This window comes from Carettochelys insculpta, chromosome 3 (assembly GCF_033958435.1).
Source record: "Carettochelys insculpta isolate YL-2023 chromosome 3, ASM3395843v1, whole genome shotgun sequence".
Taxonomy (NCBI): Eukaryota; Metazoa; Chordata; order Testudines; family Carettochelyidae; genus Carettochelys; species Carettochelys insculpta.
This window is the reverse complement of record NC_134139.1, coordinates 66,979,342-67,002,633: the sequence shown is the minus strand read 5'-3', so window position 1 is coordinate 67,002,633 and position 23,292 is coordinate 66,979,342. Positions and strand designations below refer to the sequence as shown.

Below are 23,292 nucleotides of genomic sequence, written 5' to 3'. Positions count from 1 at the left end.
CTCATGCATCTGACAAAGCAGGTCTTTGCCCACAAAAGCTTATGCTCCAAAATATCTGTTAGTCTATAAGGTGCCACACAACTTCTCCTTGTTCTCGTAATGTAAATACAGAGCATGTATATTTAAACAATACCAAAAAATCCTACAAAACAAGACCTTCCACTGTACACACTACTCATCTTGGGGAGAGGATGAGAGAACAAATGTGACGGATATTATCAACGTTGCTAAAGCATTACTAGAAGATGCATAGATACTGCAGACATGAGTCCAGACTAAGTCATTCTCCTCTCTGATATGCTGTGCCTTTACCCAGTTCATCCCCGTGGCAATGCTTAAAATACCCTTGCCTTTCATTGCACTGGAGAGAGGTGGGTATTTAGCCTGCTCCTGGCAGTTTGGCCAGGAAAGTACAGATTTAGTTTTATATGTGGGAATTGAAAGATTCTCAATCAGCACATCTTCAGACCGCACTGGCCCCTTCCCCAGGTTGCGTCAGCTTCTTTAGTACTAAGCAGCCTGCACCATGGTGCCCTCTCTTCTGCTACCTAGATAGCACTGATCTAGTGTGGATGCAGCCCTTGGAATGACTCGGGTCCATATGTTTACTGCATAGTGAGCATATGCGCAGGAGCATATTCAATAAAGTTCTTTAGCACTGAATGTAAAAGAGAGTATAGCCTTATGTATTGTATGACTGCACATATCCCACTAATTCTGCCCAAGCCACCCACCAACTTTCCCCTCTAGTTACCTACTGAGTCATGAAGAAAGTAAAAATGTGATAGTGACTTGGTGTCACAAGAGAAAAATGACAGAAAGGGCTAAGTCTGAGAGTGGATAGAGGAAAGAGTAGCAGACTTACAAAAGGGAGGGAGGATATGGTCGTAGAATCATAGAATTCTAGGGCTGGAAGGGACCTCAGGAGGTCATCTAGTCCAGCCCACTGCCTAAAAGCAAGATCAACATCATCTAAATCATCCCAGCAGTAACTATGTCAAGCCGGGACTTAAAACCTCTTGGGATGGAGATTCCACCATCTCTTTTGGTAATGCATGCCAGTGCTTCACCACACTCCTGGTGAAATAGTTTTCCCTAATATCCAACCTAGACCTCTCCCTCTGTAACTTTAGACCATTGTTCCTTGTTCTGTCATCTGTCACCATTGAGAACAGTCTCTCTCCATCATCTTTAGAGCCCCCTTTCAGGAAGTTGAAGGCTGCTATCAAATCGCCCCTCAGTCTTCTCTTCCACAAATTAAATAAGCCCAAATGAATCAGCCTTTCCTCGGAGGTCATGTGATCCAGACCCCTAATAATTTTCATTGCCCTCTGCTGAACCCTTCCAATGCGTCCACATCCTTTCTATACTGGGGAAGGGGGGCCCAGAACTGGACACAATACTCCAGATGAGGCCTCACCAGAGCCGAGTAGAGGGGAATAATAACATCTCTAGACCTGCTGGAAATGCTTTTCCTAATGCACCCCAATATGCCATTAGCCTTCTTGGCTACAAGGGTGCACTGTTGACTCATATCCAGCCTTTCGTCCACTGTAATCCCCAGGTCTTTTTCTGCTGCATTGCTGGTTAGCCAGTCAGTCCCCAGCTTGTAACAGTGCTTGTGGCTCGTCAGCATACTTGGCTCAATCTAATTCTTGATCTTCTCCCCCACCCCTCCACTCTCTGATTTGCTCACCTTGATTGTCTTTTTCTGATTTGTCCTCCTTGCTTACTGTTTTTGGTTCTCTGTGTCTTAAATATTGAGTCTGTTCTGGTCTGGCTCTGGTCTGAAGAAGTGGGTCTGTCCCACGAAAGCTCACCTAATAAACCATTTTGCTAGCGTTTAAAGTGCTACTTGACTGATTTTTGTTTTAACAAATGTCTGGGTGATTCAAGTCCCCCTAACCATGACCTGTGATTAGGAAGCTTCTCTTAGTTGTCTGAAGAAATTCTTGTCTACCTCATCTACCTGATGTGGTGACCTATCACAGACACCAAACACAACATCGCCTCTGTTTCTTCCTCTTCTAAGCTTAACCCAAACACATTCAACTGTCTCTTCTCCCTCCATAAACAGGAGCTCTGAACAATCATATTGCTCTCTCGTATAAGTCGCAGCTCCTCTCCCTTTTTTCCCCTGCCTGTCCTTCCTGAATAGTTTATACCCTTCCATGACAGTGCTCCGGTTATGTGAGTCATCCCACCAAGTCTTCCAATCACCTCATATTACTTTGACCGTGCCAGGGACTCTAATTCTTCTTGTTTGTTTCCTAGGCTTCTTGCATTCATGCACAGACACCTTAGGTAATAAGCTGACTGGCCTACTTTCGCCTTTCGAATGAGTGGTCTTCCTTTGTTGTACCTTCTTCCTTCCCCTCTTACCTCAGGGCTTGGGTCACCATCCCCCGCCAAACCTAGTTTAAAGCCCTCCTCACTAGGTTAGCAAGCCTACCCACAAAGATGCTCTTTCCTCTCTTCCTTAGGTGGATCAAGGCACTTCCTAGCAATCCTTGCTCTCAAAATGGAATTCCATGGTTGAAGAAACCAAATTCCTCTCTCTGACACCACTTGCACAACCACGCATTTACTTCCATGATTCGACACTCTCTTTCTGGACCCCTTCCTTGAACAGGGAGGATGGATGAGACCACCACTTGCACTTCATATACTTTGATCTTCCTTCCCAGAGTTACATAATCCTCATTGATCCACTCAAAGTTGTTCTTTGCTGTGTCGTTGGTTCCTACGTGGAGAGGTAGGAAGGGGGTAATAATCCTCAGGTTTGATTTCTGGAAGTGTTTCTGTTTCTGGATTCCAGCTCCTGGTAAGCAGCAAACTTCGCAAGATTGCAGGTCTGGATGGCAGATGGATGACTCAGTCCCTTTTAATATCTTCATCTATGGTATGAACTAAAAATCATGATTAGTAAAGCTTTCACTTGATGATGGAGTGATAAGGACAGGAGATCTGGGTTGCATGATGAACTAGGTTACCCTCAGCAACGTGCATTTTGGTACAGCTAAATGCAAGGTCATACCCTCTAGGAACCGCGAATGTAGGGTCATGCTTGTATGATGAGAGTTCGTATTTTGAAAAGGGCTTAAGGGCCAGAGTGGGTAATTACCTGAGCTGCAGTGTGCTGTGATGGCTTAAGGACAAATACAGTCCTTCCAATGTGTGCGCAGGGAAACATGGAACAGAAGTTAGGAGGTGATAGTACTACTGCTGGAAGACTGTGTGGTTCTGCTGTCCATGCTGCAAAAAGGCTGTTGACAAATTCCAGCCTCTCAGCAAGGTTCTGGGTTTGTCTACCAAGTAGCCATGAAATACCTGCTGTCAAGATACTGCACATGCTCTGTAGCCAGAGACAGGCAGGGCTCCAGAGCTTCAGTCAACTGCAGGGCCTGGATGAATGGGGAGGATTTGGACTTTTCCTTTTGATTGTACATTTAGATTCCCCTGCTGCTGTTGCCATCTTTTCTTCTCACCCCAATTAAAAACCTGGCTGCTGTTTAGCTATCAAATAATAACCAAACACCTGCGTGCCAGATGTACAGCTGTGAGCCTGTTACTGCTGATCCATCCTATAAGCCTCAAGCCACAAGCCAACCCACAATACAATTACCCTTCCCCCCCTTTCCTTTTTCTTCCTCCCTGTTCTCCTTTTATAGCTTTTCGGTTGTTTTTTTCCTCCATCCTGCATTTATGCTGGTGCTGAAAGCTGCTGAGTGGGACTTGGTTAGTAATATTCAGATCTGAGAACCCAAACCAGAGCCTTCTTTGGGATGCACAGGGGCTTATTTGGTCACAAACCTTTGAAGGATACCAATGAGTAAGCCACACCTTAAACTATCTTCATGAGAATGTCTGTAGGGTGTACATCTTTCTAGTATATGTCACCTTAGGAAAAAAGCCCTGGGAACTATTAGGATGTGCAGTGTCTCTTAATGTAAATTTAAACATTGCAGTGATTCTGGAATTTTAGCTTTTCCTCTGAGAAGAATGAGTCTGAGGCCCCCATATAAATCCAATTTCCAGTTCGTACTTCTGGGGCCTAATTCTCCCCAGTGTACAAGTAACTGCCATTGAGTTCCTTCAGCAGGAGGATGGAGCCTCCAATGCAGGGCAGAGGTTGTAGTTCAGACCACAGGAAGGCGGAGAGACAGGAGTAGAGTTGGTGGAGAGTGACTGAAGGAACATAGCAACAGCCATACCAGGTCAGACCAAAGGTCCACCTAGCCCACTATCCTGTCTCCCAACATCAGCATGTAGAGAGACTGAAGGGGCAGAGAATAAGGGGTGCTACAGGGTGGGATTGCTGAGATACCAGCCCTTTAAGCGGGTGGTGTGGAGTCTCACTGCCAGCAGAGTATTCTAAAAGCCCCTTTCTTTACTCCCCAAGTCCCCTACCTCAGGGTTCCCTACCAGGAAGCTCTTACTTTGCTCCTTCCATTTCACTGATGTCTCGTTCTCCTCTGGAGAGAAGGCCTTGGGAAGGGAAAAATGTTAATGGGAAAAAGGAGAGTTCCTCAGCTGGGGGGAAAGGATTAAGGGAATTCCTAAAGGAGTAGGCAGTTCCTTGGCTGGCCCTGAGAGAAGTGGGGAAAGAGGGGTGTTTCCTCTGTGCAGAAAAGAGGAGAAGGAAGTGGGCTGGTTGGTTGTGTGGGGGGAAGGAGGAACCGTGGGGGGGTGGCACCAGGACTGCCATACTGCCCTCCTCTCTTTATAACTTTGTTTTGATTTGCCCATCTCCTTCATGGCTGGAAAGAGTGTGAACAGATCCTTCTCCTTTGGTGTTTAAATAAACCAGCCCCTTGCTTAGCAGAAGCGGTTAACTGACGTATGCAAAAGCACCTTGCTCAGTGTGTCAGTGGAATGCTACTAATTTCTAGTCGTTGGGTTAAAGTCTGCAGTCCTTATTCCCGCAAGCCTCCCATTGACTTCAGTTTATTTTTGAACCCCCTGTTGTTTCAACAGAAGCACAGCTGTTCTAGCAGTCAGGAGCGGCTGTTTTTTCAGGAGCCAGGCAGTGGACTGCTGAAAGCAGCAAGTGTTGGACCAGTCAGGTTTAGCAGACAGCACATGTGCAGGTGAGGGTGCAGTGTCATTTGGAACGTACCCCAGATGTGTCGGGAAAGCGACTTTTTAGGTACTTTATAGCTGAAGGAAAAGCACATTACATTTACCTTCACACAAGGAAAACGAACAGTGGAGTTTACTTCTTAAACTGAAACCAGTCCCTTGGCTAGTGAGGTACTGCTGGAAGTGTATTTATACAGTGGTGAAAACCATGTGTTTTTCATCAGGGAAAAGGCTTCCCTTCCCACCAGTGTTTCTTAATTAGTTCTCTTACCCCCTGCTGGGTGCAGACAGTCTGGAAACCACAGTTCTTTCAGGGCAGAGTTGTGAACCCCTTGATCTTTGTACTCCTCCTCCTTGTCCATCACTGTGTATGATTGATGATGTACCCGCAAGCTGTAGTGTTTCCCGCCTTTACCTTTTTAGAAATAGAAGCTCTGTGTGGGACTTTGTGAGTGACTCCAAGCAGGAGATGGCCTCCACTAGGAGCTCTCAAGCTGCCCCGCTGTCTCCCATTGCTCTTTGTGACAAGCTAATAGCATCTTCTGTACAAGTGTCAAAACCCACAACTCCATAAAAGACACCCTATGCCCATTGGAGATGGGGTCTTCTTCAGTAGGGGCTGAGACAAAATTAAAACCCGAAACTTTCTGTCCATAACTGGCTAACCTCAGGAATAATTATGGAAGTATTACAATTAAGGACAGCATTTCAAATTTAGATGTGCACAGAGGCATGCATACTTTTTCTGTGTGCCCAATGTGTGTGTGTAAAAATCTGGTATGCATATCAGGTATTTCCAGATAAATGTGGTCTGATAAATACCTAATTGTACATGTGCAAATGCTTGATTTGTGCAGTTCTTTCTCTGCTTATTTGCATGATGCCCATCACAGTGGTGTCAGAGCTCCAAGAAAATATACCTGAAATCTAGCCCTTATGCTCCCTTTTATAAGATAGGGAGATGTGCAACAACCCAACTGAGAGGAAGCAGGGACATTTTTCTTGCTATGAGCTGACATGTTAGCACTGAGATTGAAGTTTCAGCTGGAGTGTGTAGCTGTATGAGTATTGTAGTTTGTCCCAATCAGCATTTTACTGGGTGCTTTTCAGAAGTAGGCAGTAAAATTTGCTACTGGGGAATGATCACAGCTGTGTCTTTCCTAGTGTAGGGAGATAGCTTATAGTGCTGGAAAACAGGAATTGATCTCGTGGATTTAGTCCAGGAGTCAGAGCTTCAGGTATGGCTCAACTGCCCACAGTTGGGAGGTTGGAAGCGGTGTGCGGGGGAAGATCCCTTAGGTGAGAATCTGGAACATAAAAGTACCTTCCCTGTCTTCAAAACTCAAAGCTAGCAAAGTCTTCCTGCAACCAGGGCAGATGTACACTCACGTTGTACTGTGAGTGATGATAACACCAGTGCAGCAGGCATGCCGGAACAATTTGAAGCAAGCTGTAAACCCTGGATAAGATGGAAACCACATTAAGTCAGGGGGTACTACTGCACCCCCAACATACCTATTTCCAGCCCATGTGCAGTGCCTTCAGTAGAGCCACAACAAGCGTGTGCCTAAGTATTCAAAGGGAGGCAGGTGCGTGCAAATAAGGAGCCTGAGCATGTGAATGGAAGAGTTAGCACAGTGTACACACAAATATTGGCATCACATCTGTGCCTAGTGGCGTTGGTCAGGGACCAGGTCCTTGTTGTGGAGATGTTGTACAAATGTGCTAAAAAACTTACCATTCACTGACCATGGGTGTGTGGGTTCAACTCCTGGCTCTGCCATCTCTTTGGACAAACTTCTTAATTTCCCCATGACTGTTCCCATGTATAAATGGGGGGTATGATAATCTTTACTTTACCTCACTGTGTTTTGTCTTCTCAGTTTGGACAATGGGTTCTGGGCTCAGTTGGAGCCTCAAGACATCAGTATAATGTCAATAGTAGGACTCATTTAACACAAATAGGATGGGACAGAGAGGGGAAGGTCACAGTAGTTTTAGAGCACGTTTTCGGTAATATTATCAGTTTGCTCATTTGAGTTGCAGTTTGCATTGTGACTCCTCTCCTGAAAACTTCAGGCTCCTGAAGCTGCTTCACGCAGGTCTGCCAACTGTATGTGGTGGTGGTGGTGGTGTGGGGGAGACCTGCAGGGCAACTGCCTTGGAGCCCAGCTACTCAAAAGGGCCCAGAGTTCCCAGCCAGTGACACTGCTACCGCGAAAGCTGCCAGAGCCTGGGCCCTTTAAATTGGTGCCAGAGCCGTGGGTGATACGCTCTGAGTGGCACTGATTCCAGGATCATGGAGTGGCCCCCTCCCACCTGTCCCGAGGGTCTGGCAGTTCTGTCACCCCTTCTGTCTTCACCTCTTCAGTATCAACCTGTCACCCTGCTCCACTGCTATTTATGCTGGGTACGGGTAAACCAAGTCTGCTGCAGTAAAAGCCATCCTGGAGCTTTGCTGTGAATTCAGGCTGAGTCCTTTTTGTGATTCGAAAAAGGAACAGTGAATTCCGTTTTGGACATCTGCGAGCCTCTTCGTCACCCAGGACTGGAAACAGATGCCAGAAGATTCTGGTATTTCCAGCCAAACCTGAAAGCTCTCAAGCCAGCCTGCTCCCTTGTAAGATTTCGTGCTGAGTTTTCAGTCCCTAGAAGTTCTAATATTATGGAGAGCTTTTCAGTCGGCTGCTGTTCCTTGCAGTGAACATACACTTTTGAGGTTTGCCCATCCCTAGCTAATACACACTGATGGGACCAGTTACTAGCTGCTTATTAAACTAATTAGCATTTCCCCCCCACCCCGCACCCTCAGAACTCCCACAGATAGCTTGCTGATGGAATGCTGAAGCCCCCGTTGTCATGCAGCTGTTCCCCTGCTGTCCTCACAGTGTTTGTGTGGGTATCTCACTACACAGACTGAATGTCCATCAGCCCAGTTAGACTCTCCTTTCCTGGCAGAACATTGGAACAGGCCTGCCAATGCAGGAGGATAAAAATTTAAGCTGGTATCCTCATCAGTCACGTTACAAGAACAGACTTTAGTCCACCCAAATCTGACGCATGTGTGGAGTATTAGTTTCCCTACTGGCAGGTTTTCTGGGCACCTGTATTTCCTTGGATAATGTTAGTTATGTTTTTATACTGCATCTCTTGGAACCAAAGCCGAGCTATCCAGACCAAGAGAGTCTGGATACAGACCATACATAAGGATGAAAAACCCAAAGCTGAGCCCACCTACCTAGTTCCTCCTCTGAAAGAGGAGAGATCTTCCCTTCTCACTTTATCAGAATGATCTGAGGTTTGTTTTAACACTGAGATGAAGTTGAAGTCATCAGTGCTCAGTGTCTCTTAAAGCGGCTGTGCTACTTGAATATTTATATTTTTCTGGCACTTGCTTATTTTAGAGAGGACTTGATTTCGTTGCAATACTTATTACTGTGTCCAGGAATTTGTGTGTTGTATTGCTGTTGGAGCTGACTGTGATTAGTCTGGGTTCCAGCCAAATTGCTCAAGGGGTTGTTAACTTTCAAAGGACAATAACTAGCTCTGTGACACTCACTAGAGTAAAGTAGAACTGTCTGGGTGTTTCCCTGATAAGCAGAAGGCAAATTAGAAATAAGACAGATCATACTCTTGGTACATAGATAGCTTTTCTCAGGTGCTGTGGTGAAAATACATTCCCTTTCTGCATTACCTAAATGTAAGTGAATGGTAGGAAAACCTCCCATGTTGCTGTTGAAATGTATACACTAGGTTTTTTTGATCAGCAGACCTAGCCCTGGTATTCCTGAGGACATTTGATGGGATGGAAAATAAAATTTGACCACTGTTTCCTCCTTTTTTTTCCTAATTCTTCACGGCAGTATGACAAGTGGAAAGCTGCTGTACAACACGGCCCCTTGTCTTCTGACACACTTTGATGCTCTGACCTCCTTGTGCACCTAATAGAAGTGACCAGCCTGAGGCTTGATCAGATCTCAGCCCCCTGCTGTTTCTCCATCAGTTTATATGACTCTCTTGGGCTTCTGCTCCTAGAACTGCTCTTTCTGCTGATGTGCATAAAAAGGCACCATGATTTATGAATCAATTAATCACTGCGTGCTGAGGCGCTCTTCACGGTAGTTAAACAGAGAAAATAAAATGCTTGAGTATATAATAAAGACAGATTGTAATTAATATGACCCTCTGACTTATGAACCCCTCCCTCCATGCCTATATCCTCCATACCTCCTATCCCAGTAAGTGCATAGTAAACTGACTTGGTTTGCATCCCTTGAATTTTGTTGGGCTTTTTTCTTTTTTTCAGTTGGGAAACTCTTGTCCTGATTTTTTTTTAACTCAACTCTTTTATCTATCAGAGGTTAAATACTGACCTCTGGATAGATTGTGACCCTTATCAGCCATTTGACTTCAGTGGAGTTACGCTGTCACCTGTGTAACTGAGAGCAGATTTCATTCATTCTCTCTGCCATGCACTGAGGCTTGCAGTGTGATTAGAATATTTGAATACATTTCCCATTTCATTGTATTTAAAGTAAAAGGGCAGATTTCTCCTGAAAGCACCTGAGTTTCTAATTTTTCCTGAGCTCTGTTGCTGGTGTGTGTATGCTCACTGTGTCAAATGGCCTTTGTTTGCTTTCTAAGCTTATCTCCTAAATTGCCTTTTTGAAATGCAACAACCCTCAGCAGAAACATTTCACTGCCTTGCTCCAGGTTAACCAATGTTCTCCCCTTCTCCTCCCCTCCCTCCCTTCTTCTCTGCTCGGCTTTCAGGACCCGGCTTTCTCTTCAGCAATTCATGACAAACTCCAGGTTCCCAACACCATTCGGAAGGCATGGAACGAGAGGGACAACAGATGTGATGTTTGTGCCACCCACCTGAACCAGCTGAAGCAAGAGGCCATTCAGATGGTGCTGACGCTTGAGCAGGCTGCCAGCACCGAACAGTATGATGCCTCACCCGGCTCTCCTCCTCCCCTCTCCAATATTCCCACCTTAGTGGGCTCCCGACACATGGGCAGCCTGCAGCCCAGAGACTGGGCATACGTGCCCACTTCCTACACTACTGCTAATTACTCAGGCTTTGTGGCCAACAAGCACAGTGGGAAGCCCAACAGCCTTGGGATCATCAGTGGGGTGGAGAAGAAAAATGGTTCCCCTGGACAGCAGGCCAAGGTCAGCCTACAAATGGCAACCAGCCCCAGCAATGGCAACATCCTGAACTCTGTAGCTATCCAGGCTCATCAGTACCTTGACGGCACCTGGTCCTTATCGAGAACGAATGGCGTCACCCTGTATCCATACCAGGTAAGTGGCTAAAAATGCTTATTTAAATACTTTAATAATCCTCATCATATGAGTGTCTCCTTACCAGCCTCTCACTGTGGGACAAATCCTGTAATTCTGCTTTAAAAGTGTGGGTATTCCCAATGCGTGTGTGAGGTATTAAGCAGTACCAACCAGATTTTCCACAGCGACTGAAGATAGAGCTAGAGACCTAACATGCTTGGGTGCTTTTGAAAATCCCATGAGATGCCTAATTGCCCACTTTTGAAAGTCAGCTAGGAGCCTAGGTCTATATTCAGGCACCTAAGCGTGTCTGAAAATCTGGCCTTGTGCTCAATAATAAGCATTTGCAGGTTAAACCCCTCTGTTACTATTTGAAGATCTTATCATCTGTGTAAGGGCGTAGGAGGAAGGCCAGGCAGGGCAGGGGTTAAACAGAGCCTGTTTACCCAATCAGCCCCACCCTGGTTCACCTACAGCCAGTGTCAGGCCTGGAGGAGCATAAAAGGAGGGAAGCCAGCTCAGTTCATGGCTAATAGTCAAGAGGCAGGAACTGGCTCTGAGGCAAGCAGGGCCTGAGCCAGAGCTGCTACTGGGTTGGCTGCCAGAGGGCAGAGCTTCAGAATCCTCCCCCAGCGAACCCCTCTCCTGCTGGAGGGGAAACTAGGTTCTCGGGGCCATGCCCCAAACTTATCCTTCAGCCTGTAGGGTGGGGGCTGAAAAACCCACACCCTGGTCCCTTAGGCCCTGGCAAGGGGGCCTAGTCATTAGGCCGCCCTGCTGTCGGTGGGAACCGCTCACAATCTGTGAGAGTACTTACTGTTAGAGTGAGAAAAAAATAAGTGCATGAGGAGCATTGAGACATCAGTGTTACCACATGTGGACAAGGGCTGCGTCAAAAAAGAAGAGCATGTTTAAAATGATTTTAACTGGAAAATATATGTGATTTCACAGTTTCCTGAGTCACACCTGGGCTACGTCTACACGTGAAGTCTACATCGAAATAGCTTATTTCGATGTAGCAACATCGAAATAGGCTATTTCGATGAATAACGTCTACACGTCCTCCAGGGCTGGCAATGTCGATGTTCAACTTCGACGTTGCGCGGCACCACATCGAAATAGGCGCTGCGAGGGAACGTCTACACGCCAAAGTAGCACACATCGAAATAAGGGTGCCAGGCACAGCTGCAGACAGGGTCACAGGGCGGACTCAACAGCAAGCCGCTCCCTTAAAGGGCCCCTCCCAGACACAGTTGCACTATACAACACAAGATACACAGAGCCTACAACTGGTTGCAGACCCTGTGCCTGCAGCATGGATCCCCAACTGCCGCAGCAGCAGCCAGAAGCCCTGGGCTAAGGGCTGCTGCACACAGTGACCATAGAGCCCCGCAGGGGCTGGAGAGAGAGCATCTCTCAACCCCCCAGCTGATGGCCGCCATGGAGGACCCGGCAATTTCGACGTTGCGGGACGCGGATCGTCTACACAGTCCCTACTTCGACGTTGAACGTCGAAGTAGGGCGCTATTCCGATCCCCTCATGAGGTTAGCGACTTCGACATCTCGCCGCCTAACGTCGAAGTTAACTTCGAAATAGCGCCCGACGCGTGTAGCCGCGACGGGCGCTATTTCAAAGTTAGTGCCGCTACTTCGAAGTAGCGTGCACGTGTAGACACAGCTCTGGTGATGTCAGTATAGGACGTAGACTGTGCAGTCTGACTGAAGGAAAAAATTAGACCTGAGCAGAGGGTAAAAAATTGTTAATTATGGTTTGAATTTGGAAAGTAACTTCAATTTGACTGTTTACAACATTCTGCCTTTGGATGGTTGAGTTTTAGAACCATGAACAACAACAAATGTAGTGAACTTACGAACCTCTGCCCATGACCACACTGTACAACTTTATTCCAGGCATCCAAGAGCTCCACAGAATTATTACTGATCTGATGCAGCCAGGTGAATCACAGGCTGCCCCATGGCTGAGGCCAGACCGTAACATTGGACACTCAAATATTTGACTTTATTTCTTCAAGCATCTAAAGTTGATGGCGGAGCTAATAGGGTATGTGAGGCACCTTTGCAAGCACTTTGCATAATCAGTAAAAGGAGATGTGTGCCATGAATTTTCACACAGGGCTAGGGTGAGCCTGTCATGCTCTCACACGGCTTTGGTGGCTCCTGTCTTGTGGGGCTGGGTCCAGCTCCCTCCTCTGGGTGTTGCAGCATGGTGTGCTGTACTCCTGGAAATTTGGCCTGGCCTCCATCTGCCCAGTGGGGTGCTGGGCCAAACCTGAAAGGAACAGTAACCCCATGTGCCTGTTTGCAGTGCTGATCACTCAGTTATGGTCACAATGGAGGAGTGGCAGGGGCAAACCTGAATGGAACTGTGACCCTGTGTGTCAGTTTGCAGTGCCAGGCCTAGCCCCACAAGAAAGAAGCCCCCTCTGCCTGGCATGTGGGGGTGGGCTCACTTTCCAGTCCATCACCAATGTCCCATCACCTATTGGTTACAAAACTTGGCTTCGCCATTGTCAAAAATGTGACTGTTGATGCTGATCTTGTGATCTAAATAAGTATCCAATAAGTTCAGTCACAACACAGTCCGGAAGGACTACATGATGGTCTATCCAACTGACCCCTGCCCCTTGTCAACAGGCACGCAAAGAGAGTAAAGGACCCAGGAGACCATGAAGTCTAGGCTTTGGTGGACTAGTCGTTGGCGGTCATGAATTTTAACTTCTGTATTCAGTTGATGTATTGAAAAACTATAACATTTCACGTAACTAGCCAATACTGCCCAATCAGGGAAGGGAAACACCAGTGTGTGTCATTTACTTTATCAAAGAGCACGGATTTCAAAAGTTTGAATATTTGCCTCTGACTGTTTTGAGTTGTTTGCATCACCAGAATAATTTATTCATGAGTAATTCTGATTGGTGAATAAATATGAGAGTGAGTTGTGACTATGTACTTTCAATACACAGAAAACAGATTCAATCTGTTGAATACATTGTGTTACACATTATCTCAGATTTTCAGCATAGCTTTCCACGTCTCTCCGGTCTTAAGCTACTGTCTATTTTAGAGAGTCCGTCTGTCTGTGCCGTGGTTGTTCAAGAACTCCTCTTAAACCGTAAGAGCTACAACCATGAAATTTGGTACATTGTTTTCTCTTGCCTTAACTTAAACCAAGGTTAGGGTTGTGCCTGGATAGTGGGTGGCACCAAGAGGAGGGATGACATACGTCAGACTCACCACTGGGGGTACTGAGTACAGGGAACAGCCATATGGCAGAGTAATCTCTGGGGGAAGCTACAGCAAGAAAACAGTGGCCACATCAAGACAGGGTTCTCTGCCCTGCTGGGAGTGATAAGTGCCCCTCTACCACAGTGCTCCCAGGCACTCAGCCACAGCACGGTGCAGGGGGAGCCCTGCTCCCCCTTGCAACTCCCCCATCCAATTACCTCCCCCAGGTACTGCAGGGGCAAACCCCAACCCTGCCCACCCAAGCTCATGCTGGGGCTGAGAAAACCACCTTGACCTCAGAACCCCTGACCCTGCCATTTCCCTCTCCAGGGCCAGGGAAAATAGCCCTGGACCTCACTCGCCTGCTGGGCTGGGGAAAAAAGCCATGACCCTGGCCCCAAATGTGGCTCCCCGACTTCTGCTGGGCCAGGCCAGGAAAAAAAGCCACAGCTGTGGTCCTGGCTCTGGTCCTAGCCCCCCACTGCTGCTGGGTCAGGGAAAAAAAAAAGCTCTGGCTTGGTTCCAGGCTCCCCCACACCTGGTTCATGTGGGGGCAAGTGAAGGGGCACCCCCATCAAGGAGCCCAGCCCCAACCCCCAGGAACTACAGCTGGGGCTGCAGAAGCCAGCCTGGCCCAGCCTAGCCACTCCCCTGGATATGCTGGGGCCAGGAGCCACGACCCAGACCCCCGTTAGGAGATGCCAGAGCTGGGCAGCAGCCCCCCCAGCTCCCCATGGACCAGCTCCACTTCCGCTACTGTGGTGACCCCCCGTGGGCCCCCGAGACCTCCCAACCTCCTGCCCTAAGCTGTCTGCTCTGCCACCAGCCACCTCCTGCACTGACCGTGCCCCTACCTCTCTGCTTTCAACCCCCCCCACGCACTGCCCTCACTCTACCACCTTCCACCCCGACCCTGAAGTCCCCCAGAAAAACCCCTACTTGATGTCTGCATCCCACCCTGTGCCCTGACTCTTCCCCACACCCCGAATCCTCTACCCTCACCCCACTCCTACCCTCAGTACACGAGCCCCACCCCTTCCAATAAGCCCCTCTTCTTCCAGCCCCTGCATTCCCCCACCCCAGCCCTTGGGCTCTGACTGTCCCCATAGACCAACCCCACATCTAAGCCTACCCTCTGACCTCAGTTCCCTGGCCCCCATCCTCTCTCACCATGCTCCACCCCATCCTAAGCTGCCCCCTGCCAAAACCCCTGCTGTCACATCTACACCCCATCACCCCCTCCCTCTCACCAAATGATGTGCTACCACTCTGCCCTCACTCCTGTGCCTCCAACACCCAAACCCCCACCTTCACTTCTAAGCCCGCAGCCCCACCACACAACCATCCCTCTGCACTTTACCCTCCACCCCTCCTCTGATCCCAGTTCTCCCAGTCGCTTGCTCTCACTCCTATGCCACCCACCCGCTACCATAAGCCCCGCCGCACACAGCACTCCTGCCTGCCTTTACCGCCTCTGTTTATTCTAGCAAACGACAGAGGCTGCGAATGTTGTCCGCTAACAAGCTCTGTGTAATCTTTGAATGACTCTCAGACTTTTAATACAAACTTCCTTTTTCCTTCATTTTCCAAAAATAGAAGCATTTGCATAAGCCAGATACATTTTCCTTTTATTTTCCAAACAGGAAAAAAAATCCGTCACTGAAATACCTGAGCAAGGCCAAGGCAATTTGCTGGTATAATATAAAACAGGTATGTCAGTAGAGTGCACTTTCCCCAGCAGAGTGGTCTAGTTAGGAGATCATATCAGTTTTCCTGGCTCAGTTAGAACCCCAAGAATGAACCTAATTTTTTGGCTTGAAGGTAAAGTGAAAAAAAAATTGCTTTAGCCACTTCCCTAAAAATATTTTCTTGTATCAAATATTCTCCTGCACCTAATAATGAAACCCCCTGACTATGCAATAACTAACAGATGCAGACAAAAGTCTACTTGGGATAAAGGGCATTATGTTTTCAGTAGCGGTTCAGTGCCTTCCTATGTCATAATTTTGTCAAACTGATGCCCAGGGACAAGAGCCGTGGGACTGGCTAGACTTAATGGCTCCTGGCGTGGGCATCTCTGCATTGTAAATTAGCTTCCATCCAATAGTCTAGACAACCTGCCAGAAACAGTTGAGTGCTTTGAAAATTGACCTTATTTTTCCTATTACTATACCACCTCTCCCAAAAGGAGACATTCTGGCTTGTAAGCCATGCCATTCTGTGCCCTCAAGACAATTTCACACACTAAGAAATACCTTAGTTACAGCACTGCCAAGAGCATTATTCAACCTCCCTGGTGGGAAATAATTTCCAGTTTCTGCCTAAACCCGGAGTCCTGTGTAGGAGACAGTGAATGAACGACAGCACTGCTTTGCTCTTATTGAGAACAATTGGAATAAAATGACCTGTGGTTTTTTCCCAGGACTGTGCTTCTGAAACTGTGCGGGGTGGGTCTGAAGCAGAGAGAGAGCAAGTTACCACTATTTTAACAGAATGAGCCAAGTGCGTAAAATAAATGTGAACTCAATAATGCTCTACCTTAATAACGTACTGTGTGCTCAGAGGCTAAAAATCTGCAGCCGTGAATAGAAATGGGTCAAAACCAAAAACCTAGGTTGAAAAAACCTTGGGACTTTTCTAGCTCTGGAACTAGACTCGCTTTAGCAGCTAATCCATGATTCTGTAGTGGGCTGAATTGAAAACCCAGGTCAAAACTTGGTGACGCCATACAATTTCCAGTCTTCTGACTTTTTTTTTTTTTGTGGTAAATGAAAGGAAATGGAGAGGGGGGAAAAGGATCAATTGTTGACCTTTGAAAGGTATTTTTCCCCTCTGGGTGACTTCTAAGTAATCACACGATACTGTGATTTGTTTTCTTCCCCATCTTCTGCACCCCTCGCTCCCCCTCCTGTCCTGTGTAGCTAATTTGTCAGTTTTTATTTCATTTTTTCTATCTTTCTACATTATATTGTTAGTCTTTAAAATGCTACATGACTGCTTTTTTGTTTTTGTGAACGTAGAGTAACACATGACTTACACAGAAGATTACTCACTGATGTCAGTGGGAATTGGAGTGAGGTTCTCAGAATTTGGCTAGTTGATGATCATGCACCTTACAGGATACCACCATAATCAGTAAACTTCTACTGTTCATTGATTACCAAGTTATCATTTATGAGGAGTGGGAAAATTTTGCTGCTGTGAGGTTATGAGAGTTCAGTTTAAGAATCCCAAAGTCCCAGTGTTTTTATAAAAATGAGGCAAAGCAACAATTTTCACAAGGAACTGTCACAATTAAATTGTCAGTGACTGTATGTAAATTTCATTATTCATTATCTGTGTAAATCTGTTAAAGTACCTGTAAAATGAAACTATTGGGCCACATCACCGAAGACACTAACATTTGATTATTTAAGAATTAGCACTTTTGTGTTTAATTTAAGCCTGAGAGCTTGTGCCGTTATTCTCAAGGGTTTTGGCTGGGGTCATTTTTTAGTTCTCTAAGACTACATGGGTTTAATCCTTTTAAAACTTGAATAAAAGGTATTGGGTAGGTAGATAAGCTCTGTACATGCTTGTAACTTTGACAGTGCTCGTGGGCTTTGACCTGTGACCTCCCTTGCTGTTCCAAGGCTGAGTCTCTTGAGCCTAATGTACTCCATTGTGTGCTGCACAGATTAAATCAAACATCCAGAAAAGAAACATAACAGAGAGGGAGCCATGCTAGTCTATATACTATCAAAACAAAAAAGCAGTCAAGTAGCACTTTGAAGACTAACAAAACAATTTATTAGGTGAGCTTTCGTGGGACAGACTCACTTCTTCAAATCATAGCCATACCAGAACAGACTCAATATTTAAGGCACAGAGAACCAAAAACAGTAATGAAGGTGGACAAATCAGAAAAAAATGATCAAGGTGAGCAAATCGGGGGGGTGGGGAGATGTCAGGAATTAGATTAAGCCAAGTATGCAAATGAGCCCCTATAGTGACTCAGAAAATTCCCATACTGGTTCAAACCACATGTTAATGTGCCGAATTTGAATATAAATGACAGTTCAACAGTCTCCCTTTCAAGAGTGGTGTGAAAATTTTTCTTCAGTAACACGCAAACTCTTAAGTCATTAACAGAATGGCCTGCTCCATTAAAATGTTGACTAACCAGTTTGTGGATCTGGAGTGTTTTTATGTCTGTTTTGTGCCCATTAACTCTTTGTCTAGGGGAGTTTGAAGACTGTCCAATATACAAAGCATCTGGGCATTGTTGGCACATGATGGCATATACGATGTTAATTGAGGAACATGAGAATGTGTCCATGATTTTGTGAATAACCTGGTTAGGTCCAGTGATGGTATTTCCAGAAAAGATATGTGGACAAAGCTGGCAGCGGGCTTTTTTGCAAGGAAGGGTTCCAGGACTGGTATTCCTGTGGTATAGACTGTGGCTGTTGGTGAGAATCCTCATAAGTTTGGGAGGTTGTCTGTAGGAGAGAACAGGCCTGTCACCTAGGGCCTTCTGGAGTGTGGCATCATGATTTAGGATAGGTTGTAGGTCTTTAATAATTCGTTGTAGTAGTTTGAGTTGGTGACTGTAGGTGATGACCAGTAATGAATGATGGAAAGGCACTTAAGCAAGTCTGAACTTCCCCCTTGGCTCTGAGTAGGGGACAAAAGAACCCATTCATTGGGTTTCCCATCAGGTAAATTTCAAGAACAGCAAAAAATATGAGTGGCCTTCCAGAACCTACTCTTTTGACCTCTGGTGCTGCCTTATGCTTTGGAGAATGTTTTCAGTGTGTTTATATTCTGAATTGGCTCTAGTTGGACCCCCTCCCTCATCTGACTGCCAGCTTGTGGTGGCAGAAGAACTCCACCTTTATGCAGGAGCCTAGAATCAGATGACATCAGTGGCACTCAGCCTTTTCATTAGTGTGGACCCCCAGTCATTCCCCAAACCATTTGCAGACCTCCACTAAGGCCAATTCTAGCTGCTATGTACACTTCATTAAATGAAAAAGGAAACCACAACATATATTTTTGGACAGCAATTAATAACATTATTGGAAGATATTTAATTTAAAAGTAACAACAAGAAGTCTTGTGGCACCTTATAGACTAACAGATATTTTTGAGCATAATCTTTCGTGGGCAAAGACCCACTTCATCAGATGCATAAGTGTGGGGGGGGAGTGGTTTCAGAGGGGTATTTAAAGAGGGGAGGGCCAGATCTGACAAGGTCTATTCAGCAAGGTGAAAATGGCCCAGTATCACCAGCTCTTATCAAAAGAGTAAAAAACAAGTCAGATCAGACAGGGGGATGTGAGCCTTTGTCAGTCTCTCCATTAGACTCTGACAAAGGCTTACATCCCCCGTCTGATCTCACTGTTTTTTTTCCTCTTTTGATAAGAGCTGTTGATACTGGGCCATTTCCACCTTGCTGAATAGACCTCGTCAGCTCTGGCCCTCCCTCTTACTGGGACCCCACTTTTTAAATACCCCTCTGAAACCACCGCCCCACCACTCATGCATCTGATGAAGTGGGTCTTTGCCCACGAAAGCTTATGCTCCAAAATATCTGTTAGTCTATAAGGTGCCACAAGACTTCTTGTTGTTCTCGAAGCTACCTCTCTGATACTTTAAAAGTAGTAATTTATTGTAACTTTGCAATTTATTTAAAAAACTTATTTTCTATGATCATTTTTATTTATCTTTTTTTCCCACTGGATTACATTATTTAGATTGGGACATGTATTGTTCCAGATTTAAAAAAAGAACTTTGTTACTTGAGTGAGCAGGGTGTGACAGAGAAAAGAGGGTTAGCAAGACAGGCGATCCAGAAAACTCTGTGAAGTTTAAAGGACTGTGAAGTGATGTGTTGTACTGGACCAGCAAAGGTATTCTAGGCATGGTGTGGGAATTGAGCAAAAAGGCACAAACAGGGGTATAATAGGGTTATAGTAAGAGATGAGGACTGGTATAGGCAGGATGAGCATCATGTGTTGAGTTCCTTGAGGTTGAGAACAGGGAGTTTGGACTTGATGTGGAAAGGCACAGAAAGCCAGTGGAGAGATTTGTATTGTGGTAACACGATCGTAGTAATAGACGTGTGTGTTTGTGTGTTTTAATCCCTTTCTCTTAGTCTGCTAAAAGGGATCCCTTTAGAAACCAAGAGCCTAGACTACAGAGAGAATGATAGCCCTGAGCATAATGATACAGTGTGTATTGAGAGACCTATCAAAGGCTTTGTTTATGAACGATTCATGAAAGCTTACAGTACATACTTTGTGTTTCCTCTTTATCTATGATGTGTGTTTTATAACCGCACTGTTCTCAATGCAAGTACATGTTAGTTCTGGAGCTTTGCAGTGATGAATGATTTGTTTGGGGTTGGTTTTGGTCATGGCTGTTTTGTAAAACACTAACTCTTTCAAGCACAGACTTCTTGCAAGAAATTGGTGTTTGGCATAAGATATAAAGTTCCAAACTGGATCAAAACACAGTGTGGGGGGTATTCAGATCTGTGGTTTTGATTCCAGGTCTTTTAAGTCTCTGTTCTCTAATTTCTTTCCCAATAACTTGCTGTTGGTAATAAGCACATACTGCTGGAAAAGGCTGAAGTGTTAATGATCATTATGACAGAGCTAAACTAGTTTAATTGCTTTTAAAGCCTGCAACAGAAGCTACCAAAAACACAGCTTTGATTCAATTTACAGATTAACAGGTGTTTAGTGTAAATTGCATAGGTTTATAGAAGAGTAGTGCTGCTTTGTCAAAGTATGAACATAGCAAGCAAAGGAGGAAAGAGAGGTGCATACCATACTTGTGACATAGCATTTCTCAAGATATCTCTGTTCTTAGTGAAGGATTAACAAAGTACTGTGCTGGAGATAGGTTAGGAGTATCCTGGGAGTAACCTTTGCACCCGTAGCAGGGAAGGCGATAGTCTAGAAGCCTCTTACCCCTGCTTGGTGTCCTTCAGTGGAGGACTCCAGTGCACTGGCTTTGTGACCAAAATCAACCCATGGCACAGCACTCGATGAGGTAGTGCTTTTTTATTATTTATATTACAGTAACAACTGTAGGTTTTGTCATATTAGGTGCTTGTCTCCACTGCAGCTGGGATGGATGCTGTGGGGATTGATCAACCAGGGATCGATTTAGCTGGTCTAGTAAAGACCCACTAAATCAACCACTAATCACTCTCCAATTGACTCCAGTTCTCCACCAAAACAAGATGAGTAAGGGGAGTCAATGGGAGAGCTTCTCCTGTCAATCCAGCACACTGTGAAACCTGTGGTAAGTAGATCTAAACTATGTCAACTTCAATTATGCTACTAACATAACTCAAATTGTGTAACTTGGATGGACTTTTCCTTGTAGTATAGACCTGCCCTCAGTCGAAGCGACACTTCCCGCCCCAAGGAGCTTACTGTCTAAGTAGATGAGAGGCAAAATGTGAGAGGAGAAGCAGATGGATGAAGTGACTTGTCCTTATCAAACAGCATGACTCGGAATAGAAATCCAGGTCTCCTGAGTCCAGGGGCTTGCATGAAGGAGCAGTGATTGCACAGAGGAATAGTAGCTTTTGTCCCCCATGAGATAGGACTCAACTGTCTCAGGTGGGGACCCTTGCTTGGATGCATAAGGCAGCAGACAATCATTCCCTTACCCAGTCAGGTTTTGGTCTAGATATTTGATACAACACCATGTTTCAGCCAACACAGTTCCCATGTTATTTGAAAAGCCTCACTTCCGCGTACGGGTGGTACGGCTCTTTTGGGAGAACTGGAAACATTTGTTAGCCACTGCTCCCAAATGTCTGGTGGTGAATATGCTGGACAAATGTCCTGTGTATTGTTTCTGTTTGTGGTTGGATGCTAACAAATGACTATAAATCTATACTGGAGTGATTGTCTAGAGAACACACAAAGGAGGAATTTGATTTCATAAAGTGGCCAACTGTTCTTTGGTCTGCTCAGAAGAACAAGCTGATTAGCACTGAAACAAAATTTCCTAATGTAATCCTACCTCCTACCATCCCCATCTTCTGGATTTATGTATATGTTTGAAACATCTTTCCTTTGAATTAGCAAATGGCCTTTTTACATCAAATCATTGATAATTAGATACACAGGATGTTAGTGGGGTCTTAAGTCGTCAGCTGACTTTCTTTCATGAAGTGATCAGTCAAGCTTGTGTATTACAGTAACTGGCTAATTATATATGATTTGATTTTTTTCCAACAAAGTAATGCTCTCATTATATCCTGACTCATCCCATCATGATGGGAAAGTCAAAATTCCATGCTAATTGTAATTTTTTTTAAAAAAAAATTACTCCGGCGTGATTTGATGTCACATGGCATTTTTCTGCATGGCTTAATGACCCTGGAATCTTTACTCTTTCCTTCATGATGCTACACTGACCAAGGGAAGTGAGAAGTAAAGGGTGTCCCATGGATTGGAAAGAGCTAAGGAGGCTTATCCTCTGAGTATGAGAGCCCCATGACTCAGTTGTGATGCGAGAAAGAAATCCAGGGACTCTGTGAGAAGTGAGGGGGATAATCCTGTAATTTAGTGAAAGCCATAAAACCACAATTAGTGAGGATTTGTGCTCTTGATTTCCTCCCCTGGTCCATAGCTTAGGAAGCTTGTCTGGCTGTGTCATCTTCCTTTAGAATAATTGAGACAATGTCCCTGCACTGATTACTTGCTATAGCGGGACAAAAGTGTGGGTTGCAAGGAGCAAAATGGGAGTATCAGGAAGGAAAATTAGCCAGAGTTTGTGGTACAGTGTGTGATCCAATATGACTGACTTTTCTGTACATACCTTTTTAATAACCAACCTACTGTATGTCCTACTGGCATCAGAACCTAATGTCCCTGAAAACATCACTTACTAGCCATTGTTTTCTGAGGCTTCATCATATAGTATACAATTTGGCTCCAATTCTGCAAAGCATTTAAGCACACACTTAACTTTTAAGCATTTGCTTAATCCATGCCTATGCAGCACATTAGACTTAAATGCTTTGCTGAATTGGGGCCTTATAGTTTAAAGCAGTGGTTCCCAAACTTTTTGGCATCACACCCCCCTTTTTGATTTTTGAGAAACTCTTATGCCCCTGCTCTCCTTACCATCATCCAACCCCCCCTTTTAACAAAAAATTCAATTTGTAATTTAAAATAAACACAAATACTTGATATAAAACATTATTTAAAATTGAAAATAAGTACAAATAGTTTTTCTTGGCCCCTTGTGAGTGCCTGCTGCATTAGCAACTGGCCAGCTCCCTGAGCCCTGTGCAAGCCGCCAGAGCTGCCCACACCAGCTGCCTGCCCACCTGAGCCCTGAGCTACCAAAGTGCCAGCCGCCCTCCTGCCCACCAGCTGCTGGGGCTCGACAGTGCTGGGGCCAGCCACCCGCCCAAGCCCCAGGCTGCCAGGACCAGATGCCTGCCTGCCAGCCAGCCTGAGCTTCCGGAGCCCCATGCTACCAGAGGCAGCCACCCACCCACCAGCCACCCAAACCCCGTGCTGCTGGGAACAGCCATCCGCTCGTCAGCTGCCCAAGCTCCACACAGCTGGGGCCAGCCGCCTGCCTGCCAGCCTGAGCCTCCTGAGCTCCACGATGCTGGGGTGAGCCACCCAAGCCCATGAGCCTTGCAAGCTGGCC

At 45.7% G+C, this 23,292-nt stretch overlaps 1 protein-coding gene across 2 annotated transcripts in view; it reads left to right on the top strand.

Annotated features, from left to right (window-relative positions):
• Positions 1–23,292, top strand: part of KIF26B (kinesin family member 26B) — a 505,176-nt gene that overhangs the window by 133,032 nt on the left and 348,852 nt on the right. The window contains exon 3 of one of the 2 annotated variants that reach the window (XM_074990066.1): positions 9,856–10,389. In XM_074990066.1, the coding sequence (XP_074846167.1) occupies positions 9,856–10,389 (534 nt within the window). Of the gene's footprint in view, positions 1–9,855; positions 10,390–23,292 lie in introns of those variants that run through there. The other variant, XM_074990067.1, reaches the window with a different exon arrangement.